The following is a 9,723-nucleotide window of genomic DNA, read 5'->3' as shown; positions in this document are numbered from 1 at the left end:
CTTCTGCCCTGATGAATGGTGTGAAGCGTAGTAAATCACCAACTGGGGAAGAGCAGTCGGATTCCTCTGTGCAGTGATGTCACCATGATCGTGTGTGAAACAGATCCAGACTTGAACAGCCCAGCCTGAGCCAGATGTTGAATTTCACAGCAAACCTCTCGTGGGGTGGCACGCAGTCAGAGCTGCTCATACCTGGATTTAAACACTTTTACATAAAACTCTGGTTGGATACCAAAACTTTGATCATCACAGGACGCAGAGATGTGGTAACACTCAAAGAAGTATGTATAGTCCATCTTGTTTTGTCTTTGGAAATAATGCTCATCTCTCTCTGTGCTTGTCAGATGTGCTACATGCCATTCACATATTTTCGTTTCTGTTTATTCCAGGTTGTCTGCTGTGTGGTTTGACTGAACAACTTGGATAAAAAATGGCCATCCGATACATCAAGCACAAGTATCTGTGGATTTATGTTTTGAATTATGAGAAACTGTAGAATAAAATAATAATGGAGATTCCACCTGTGGTGAATTTGGAGGGTAATCAGTCTTGGACAGCTTCAGGATTACAAAAAATTGCAACACAGGAGCTGACCTCAGAAATCTCTACTGTCTGGGATAGCGGCTCAGCGGACCACGGAGGGGATGATTGTCTCCCTGAAGCCCAAAGCTTGCCGTTGGAGCCAGACGAGGACGTACACAAGCTGAGGAAGAGTTTTCTTCTTGTCAGTCAAAACAACACTGAAGTTTTGGAAGCTGTGTGCTTACAGGAGCCGGAACAAGTGTCAGTAATTTCTGATGAAGCACCCCCGGACCAAAGTCCACTGGGCTCATCAGTTCATCTTCATGAAGCAGGTATTGTGTTCACATCACCTACATCTAACGACAGCTGCTGTGGTAACGTTCCTCTTCCTGATCCTGTCGCAGAAGGTCAGTCAGATCATGGGGTTCAGAATGATTCTGGTCAGGCAGCGGACTTGAACTCTGGAGGTGTAAAAACAGACTATGAGAGGTTAGAACCTGTCTCAAATGGCCACGACTTTAGGCCTCCACAGGACCCCATCCTTGTCCCTGCAGCTGCTCCTGATTCAGGCCGGAGATGCCTAGATCTCCCACGCATTGTGAAGCACAAACCGAGCTCCATCACCTTCTCACACTACACCTTTCCATCCGGAACCAACAGCCATGCTTTTGTCAATGAGAGCTCGGACGAAGGAGAGTCTTCACCGGAGGAGGAGGAGGATGATCACGATGATGGCGATGGTGATGGTGATGACGACGACGACGATGTGTTCCCAGAGCTGCCTCAGAGTAGAGATCTGCTCGTCAATCACAGACAAAGGAGCAAAGACAAACCGAAGAGGAGAGGCGCTGTGGGGGCCCGGCCAGAAATCGATCACACGGCCACAAAGTGTGGTTATGAAGCAGAGGAAGAAGGCAGCAGTAAGGAGGTATGCTGCTATTGATTTCATATAATGCACAAATATTCAGTGTTGCCCTTTCATTGTGGTATTAATCACATATTAACTAATGTCAAAAATTAGAAGAGATGTTATATTATTATTGATATTTAGATTAATTTTTATTTTATTAGTTTATTTAACAAGGACGGTGTTTATTGCTCAACAAAAAAACTGTAAATGAATGTTATAATAATAATAATAGTACATATTTACACATATTTAATTGCACTTATTTAATAAAGTCAGAAAGACACTTAAAACCATGCGTGCATAGTTCAGAAAACTTTGCATGTCTAAAAGAAAATGGTCCATATTTGCCAGCTCTGAACAGCTGACTTCACAACACTGTGAGATAATGCATAGTTGGTTTAAGGAGTGTAGGAGTGCACTGACTTCACATATTGGTACGCAGATCCAGAAGGAATGCAAACAACTTCTGCTTTCCCTCCACTCCCTGAGCAGGCGGCGGTGTTTTGACAGAGCCCATTTCAGTGTGTTAGCACCGAGCCGCCCATTACGGAACCGTCCCTTTATCTTAAGTCAAGGCACCAGAGTCTCTTTTTCACACAACCTCTACTCTGACCTTGGTTGTAACTATCCTTTAATCCCTGCTTGTTTTATTGCCCTATTAAAGTCTCATATGAACATTCATAAATCCCTCAGATATGTTTTTCGGAGGGAACATATCCAGTGACACATAAACTGTCACCCTTTTTTTCTTAAAACAGTCTGCAGATCACAGTGCGCATGTAAACAGGGCAGAGGATGGATGTTTGTAGCTTCTCTGTCTCAAGCTCAGGTTCCCATTGATTTCACAGGAAAATAGTAACAAAAACAACTAGATACCACCAAAAAAAAATTGATATATATACACGCACGTCGATGCTTTGTGACTGTTCACTTGCATAAACACAAAAAAAATTTGGCCAGTCAGTGCATGAAAGACCTCAAGCCATCCTCTTAAACAGATCAAATGGGATCTCCTCTTAAAAAAACATTCCAGCATGAGACAAAAGCTAAATCAGAGCAAAATACCAATGTCAATATCATGAATGGGCGTCCTATTTGCATAAAAATAACTCTTGAGCTGCATCCAAAACAACCACACAAGTCAATGATTCATTAAAAAAAAAACACAAAGTAACGACAGCATCAAAACGTGTATGAATATGTTTTTTGTTAATGGAACAACTCCAAACGGTCTGAAGAATGAGGGAGTAAAAAGTAAATATCTGAGTCAGACATTACTTAGCTAGACGTCTCGGGATAGTTTTATCCTCGTTAATGTCTGTGTTAAATCACTGGAGTAACACATAGATGCAGTTGTTGACATGAACCATATGAGGGCACTGTTTGCATAGTGTTTCCTCTCTGTCATCTCATGACTCCCTGCTGCTTTCATCTTTTAGCTCAACTGTGACTGAAACCCCTGCTAACACACATTTCTTCACCAATCCTTCCCACTCTATAGACGTGACCGTAGCCGTGTTGACAGTTGACATTTTGCATTTTGCATCACAGGATATTAAAGAGTGTAATTTATTCCTCCAAGTAGCCAGGTAGCCGTTGGCCTTTCGCATGACCGCCTGCTACATTTGGATACCTCCATGGTGATCTCTGGCACTCTCTGTGGGTGGCGCAGACTAGGCACCAAGCCCAGAGCTCACACACTTAACTCCTCATTTCCATGTCAAAGCCGCTGTGTTGGGGTTCACAATGTGGCCAATTTGCGCTGATAAAGTTATAGTCAGCTCACATTTTGTTGTCCCCAGAAGATAACATTAATGCATTTATCTAAAGGATTGACTCATACCAGCTCAGTTGCCATGGCGTGAGGACTTCACACAATTGCCGGGGCCGGATCGAGGGGAAAGGCACGGAGAGATGAATCAAGGGTAGTGTCTCACTTGAGCGTCAGGCCCTCTCTGGAATTTGTCTCATTTTAAGTAGAAGTGCCCACATTCCTAAACAGCACCTTGTGGGGATGTCACTGAAAAGAGACAGTGTGAATGTGTTCCAGATTTGGCTCAAGCATGTGCCAGAATGGGGCATCTGTTTCTTGCATTTGTGTTTGTCTGACTCCAGGGGTTAATTAGGAGTCCAGCTCTCAAGATCTTCAGCTTCTTCTTTTCCCCCTTTCTCTTACAAAATACATTTTTCACATTTTTTACCTAAAAATATCTCTAAAGATTTCTGAAGTTCAGCTTTTTGCTCTTGATCTTAAGAAACGGTCCACCTAGGACCACGGAAGCTAGAAGTCTATTTCTTGCTCATGCAGGATTGGTGCCATTGTAACAGCTTAATCTATAGGCTTGGTCAGTCTCTGTCATATCTTTAGCTATGAGGAATGTACGCCTGCTAAGGTGCAGACATGAGCATTTGTTCAGAACTCACACATGAAAACAATTTCATTTGCACACACCTTTTTTTGGCTACAGGATGATAAAGATGAAACTACAGCAGGTCATTTCATATAACCATATGACAAACCAGATCAGCACAGTTTTATTGCGGCTCATGTTAAATACTGTATTTAAGGAAATATTCATCACATAGCATCATTGTAAATCTTTTGTCTAATTGCAATTAAGAAAGAAGTCTTCATAATCCCATCATATATTGTGAAAGAAGCCTGAATCTCAACCGTGTAAAGAAAAATATATACATATATACAATATACACTCAACAAATTACACATACAGGTAAATAATAAGCCTTTAACAAAACACTGAGCTGAATCAAACACTATGTCCTGTAATCTGCATCCATTGGTCATGATAAATAGATCAGGATGTCCAGTAGAAAATCAAGATCTTAACTCAAAGATGACAGACTGGATAGTAGACTATAAAATGCATTTCATTCTCAATCTCGTTCACAGTGTTTACATCTTTATGTCTCTTGGACAGGAAGACATCTTGTCTTAAATCTACAATGACGTTCTGATGTTCCCTCTGACAATATCTAAGATGGAAACAGAAACTGCAAAAGTATTTAGGAGGATTTGGAATCTGGGAATCATTTAGTTGATTTCTTTGAAATGTTATCGTATTATGAAGCCTTCATGGACAGCGACGTTTGAGCAAATGTTCACCTCGTCTCATTTATTACAGCGATAGCTCCAGTGTGAACATTAGCATGCCATTACAGAGTCGAGTTTGTGATCCTGCTCTGTGGAGTAGATGTTCGTGATTCGTCACTGATCTGTCTTTACATCAGCGTATGCAGAGCATAAAAGTACGTGAAGGGCTTTTATTAGACTCAGAGGATTGAGCTGTCTGAACGATCCACATGTCAAACCTTTTTATATTCCCTGGTTAGCACCACGCTTACAAGGCAGACATAGCAGATAAGAGAGGCTTTATTTTTTCCTCTCCGTGACCCCAAGTGACCCCTCAGGCCTCAGAAGTCAGCAGAGGATTGGCCAGATTTAGGTCATTCCTCAGGGATTGAGTGGAAAAAAAAGGCACTTTCTCCTAGGGCTAGGTCAGTCAGCTGACGCTGGGTGGTCAGCAGGGTGACTGGACCGTCTGGTGTCTGGTCCCTTAATTCTTCACAATTTATGGGAAATGCAACATATTGTAAACAATTCAGATGCAAGACCAAACTTAAAAGTCTATTTGTGGCATCTTAAACGGAACAATATTTCAACAGTTACTGAATGTAAACAGTGACTGCAAACCCTCTTAAAATAGTTCACAAGAATGTCCTGCTTCCCATTTTGTCTTTATTTTTTTCAGTATATTTTTAGTCTAACCACAGTGAATCAATGAAAACACCAAAACAAGTGTCATACTTGTTTATTAAAGGCCTTCTGACAGGAACCACGCCCTGTCCAAAGCATTGCGGGGGTTTCCCATCAGAACATTTATTGACGAGTCCCATCAATGAAATGATTGTGCATCGAGAGCCTTAATGTTGTAAATGGACAAATGGCTTGATTTAGAAGTGACCGGTAGTAATCAGCGCTCAGTCACATTTTTTTAGTTTGAATTCTAGAAAAGGAATTCATGGTTTGTTTGGGGTTTATTTTGATGGTGCTTGGTGATGGTCACCTTTAACTTTTCTTCGTACTGTTGTATGTCATTTTTTAAATTAAGCAGAAGTCAATCAACTGTGATTGTAGAAACACATAGATGTATATCTTTTATGTGGCTTTCTAGGGAGACAATGTCAGTCGTCTTTAACAAAAAAAAATCCAAATTTGAGCAACGTGATGAAGCTTGGATGGAATTCAGTGGAATAAACAGTGGCCACTATGACTCTGGAGAGAAATCTGGGTATATTCTCACTTATTTTGATACAATTTTTGTATCTTTCTGCAGTGCTGTCATGTCAGGCTTCAGTTAAACGTCTCAATATTTAGATAATTTTCTTTACTGGATCATTATACTCGATTAATTGCGGAAGCAGATATGAAATATTAAAGATTTTGTCTTTTGATGCAAATTTCAGTTTTGTGCAAAGACACTGGTTGTATCTACGAACTGATAATCTTCTTCTTTAGGTAACACTTTAGTCCACTACTTAGCATTCATAAGCAGTACATAAACATTCAATAAATGGCTTATTACACACTGTAATATAGCTGTACGCAGATATAAGTGGTAAGGAGATAATGTACGACAATATAATAAAACAATAGAAAAGGTCTTCATAGGGGATGCTATAATTCTAGACAAATACTGTATATTAATAAACACTTATAAATGTCTGCATACAGCATATGCATACATATTTTGTGTTATAAACCATTTATTAACTGTATTATTATATGTACTGCTTATAAATGCTACATAGGGAGACTTAAAGTAACTTTGATGAACTGAAGATTAATCTCTCTTGACCCAAAAAGTCAAACTCTTATTGGCCAAATGTCTTCAGTGGCCCTTGTTTAAAAAAACAAAAAAAACAATCTTAACAGACTTTCTGCAGCCACCAATCAAAAACATTTCAAGTCCTCCTGATAGTCCTCTCCTCTGTAGTTCTGGGACTTCATACCGGGATTCTTGAAAAGGGTCCAGAATGATGCTGTCAGGGAGTATGTAGCGTATGTGACCCTCTCCAGGACGAGGCATCTCTCCTCTCCGTTAGCCCGACATTCTTCTCAGATTGAAGAGCAACAATGTTAATTTATGGTTTGGTGACTGCTGATTTATGAGGCTAGACCTCCAGATCCTCACACACAGCTCCTGTCTGTGTGAGGATGGTCTATTTATATACACGGTGTGTCTGGGGAGTAGTGAAAGTCAGTGCAGGGAATTCCATCATGCTCTGTATGGCACACATGTCTGGACCCTCCTCCTTTGCTCTTTCACCCTGAGACACGGCTGAGGAGATCACATTTCCATGTGTGGCAGCAGTTTAGTCCACTGATGTAGCGTCTGCAATTTACAAGATACTTTTTTTGGGGTTTGCCTGTAACTTTTTTTGAGTTTAAGAGAGTGTGGTAAATTGACAAATGCTCTCACCTTACTTGAAAAAGCTCTCATGTGTTAAATAAGTCTGGCAGAGACGACAGGCAATTACTGGATTAACTAATGAACCAGTTACTTTTAATGCAATGTTTCAGAGTCAGATTACTTTTGATTTAAAGTTTAGCTGGAGCATGTAATTAAGATACCAAGCAGTGTCAGCAGCTCAACTTGACAACAACCTCAAATTAATGCCTGAAAAAAAACCCGCTGTGTTTAAAACTGTGAGTGTGTGCAGCCTATGTGACAATGCAAAATATCTACACACATACTCTGCTTGATTGAATAAGAGAGGTTGTTTTTTTTTTCTTTTATTATCGCTGTGAATGGTTTCAGCTTTCCGTGTTGCAAAGATGATGAAATTTAGCGAAAGAATCTGAAAATGTGGGTAAAACTGCTCCAGTGTTAAAATAGCAACATTTCACAAAAGAATATGACAATCAAGATAATAACTATGAGTTGTGTTGATATGTTTCAATTAAAAAAATCTGATTAAACAGGAGTGAATAATTGTGCCCAAATAAACGAATTTGGCAACAAACAACAAACCCAAAAGGCGTATCAACATGCTGACATTGGCTTGATCATTGATTCAGTAGCTTATATTCACTTCAAGCAACATTATTTAAGTTATTGCTATTTGTTTTTTAGCTTTACATGTGCATTTATCTGAAAATGTGGATGGAACAGCGCCTAAAACATGGTGTTAAATACCGACACAAAATGTCATAATCAAAAACTAGCAAGCTGACAGCTTTACTATCAGACATCAGGCAAGAGCAGCGAGCTAATATTACTATACTAAACTATTACTATTCCAACAGCAAGAAGCACAGCTCGGCATCTGTCTTTCAGCCTTTGTTTCTCTCTGCAAAGGGCCATGGGTTTGAATCGAATCCCAGCAAAGGTTTATAGCGGGGGTGGCAGAGGCATCATTCACGAATATATCATCTAAATGATGGTGAAGCTGATATTTTTAAGGGGCAAAAGTTCCATAATGTTGTTTTAAGTCAGTGCTTCTGTGGTTACCAACAGGTATCTCCGCAGGTTAAGTCTCCATGGTCGGAGTCGATGAGCCAGCTGATGAGGAAACTGGATCAGCTTAATCTAGACATTGAGGAAGCTCTGAGTGCAAGTTCCTCCCCCTCCGACACACCCTGCACCACCCGCAAGAAACAGGTGAGTGTGTTTGACAACAGTTTTCTCCCTTATGCTTAACATAATTAACTGTATACACTCTGCAATATAAAGCAGCATGTGGACTGCAGCACTTCAGCCTTTACTGCCTAATGGTATGGACACTGTCACGGTTGGTACTGTACACATTCCTGTAAAGCGTATGCTGCATACTTGGTCATGCTCGTAGACTTCCTCAAATCAATTTACTTTGCTCTGTGAAGAGAAAATCCCAATGGATTATTCGGACCTGTGAACAACAGGTGTTCAGTTTTAAGAAGTGTTCCACATTAGGTTTAGATTCAAACAAGCTCTCTCAAATCAAGCAGCAGTAACCCATAAACCCAGTCTGTGAAGGGAAGGGAGTCGTAACTGTGTCTCGGACTTGTGAGATATGGGGATATAGTCTGTCTGCAACACTATGGGCTTTGTCAGACCGTCATATAATGTCCTTCTGACTTGGGTCTGTTTTTATGATGTAGGTCTGTTGCCCTTCAGTGTGATACTGGACTGTACAGTGCTTTAGCGGGGTCAGAATGGTGTGACAGGAACAGGCAGCTATTGTGCTTTTGAGGTTGTGGCTGGGACCGTGCAACTCTGTTCCTAAAAAGGGCTCTTCTCATGGTGGCATGTTTCATGAAATATCCCACTAGAGTTAGCAAATCGGGAACAAAAGCGCTCTTTCGGGGTCCATATGTATGTACTGCACAGAGGAGCTATTGTATTGAAGGGAGTTTGTATGATTTAGTCCATTAGGAATGGTAGAGAGAGGCTCACATGCCTCCCAGGCATCTGCATAACCATTCCAGGCATTCACTATTACTTGCTTTAACTAATGACAGGCGACTGGGCAAGACAAGACATCTTTACTGGGATATCTGACAAGGTCATAATCTCTGTCCTCTTAAAAGAAGATCCACACACACAGGCTCCTTTTGTGTACTTCTGTCAAGCTGAATTGAGAGTGGAGATTTCACTTCCCCAGCAGTTGACCTCAGCCTCTTGTTTTCTTTTCCCCTGGCCACCGTTGAGACCATCCTGTCGTAGTCTGTTTGGCCAGACAGAGAAACGGACCCACAGTCTTGATTGTTGTTGTGATGTTATTGCAGTGGGGTGCTGTTTCAAAGTCCACGTTAAACCAAAATCTGAACCATCTCCAAAGACCGGACAGAGGGGAATGTCCAAGCCAGGACAGATCTTCTGCTCCTCGCAGCTCCTCAGCGGGAACAAGAGCAACGACCAAGAAAATGGTAAGTTTCTCTGAGAATAACAGGTCCTGCACTGGCGTCCTTCGGTTTCTCTAAGTCAGCACAGTACATGCAAACTTGCTTCATACTGTTGTCCAGTTCTCATCTTAAAGGCTGCGAGCAACGAAATTCCTTCGAGTGTCCACAACTGGTTGTTTTTTGAGTTCAGATCTGGCTTTAGCATTTTTGGGTGACTGCCATGACCTCTTCTTCCTGCAGTGCACAAAGTATTTCTCCTGGATAATTCAAAGTTCTTGTTCTTTTAGATTGAAACAAATCAAATGAAATCCTATTGCACCTTTTAGTCTTTGTTGTTATTGATTTCCTGAAAAGATGCTGTATATAAAACAATAAAACAGACGAT

At 40.9% G+C, this 9,723-nt stretch overlaps 1 protein-coding gene across 2 annotated transcripts in view; it reads left to right on the top strand.

Annotated features, from left to right (window-relative positions):
• The first annotated feature begins 389 nt into the window (after positions 1 to 389).
• Positions 390 to 9,723, top strand: part of stard13b (StAR related lipid transfer domain containing 13b) — a 55,939-nt gene continuing 46,605 nt past the window's right edge. The window contains exons 1-3 of one of the 2 annotated variants that reach the window (XM_027280398.1): positions 390 to 1,450; positions 7,972 to 8,115; positions 9,222 to 9,362. In XM_027280398.1, the coding sequence (XP_027136199.1) occupies positions 509 to 1,450; positions 7,972 to 8,115; positions 9,222 to 9,362 (1,227 nt within the window). In that variant the 5' untranslated portion in view covers positions 390 to 508. The remainder of the gene's footprint in view (positions 1,451 to 7,971; positions 8,116 to 9,221; positions 9,363 to 9,723) is intronic. The other variant, XM_027280399.1, reaches the window with a different exon arrangement.

This window comes from Larimichthys crocea, chromosome VII (assembly GCF_000972845.2).
Source record: "Larimichthys crocea isolate SSNF chromosome VII, L_crocea_2.0, whole genome shotgun sequence".
In the NCBI taxonomy this organism is placed as follows: Eukaryota; Metazoa; Chordata; class Actinopteri; family Sciaenidae; genus Larimichthys; species Larimichthys crocea.
This window is presented reverse-complemented; position numbering and strand designations above follow the sequence as displayed.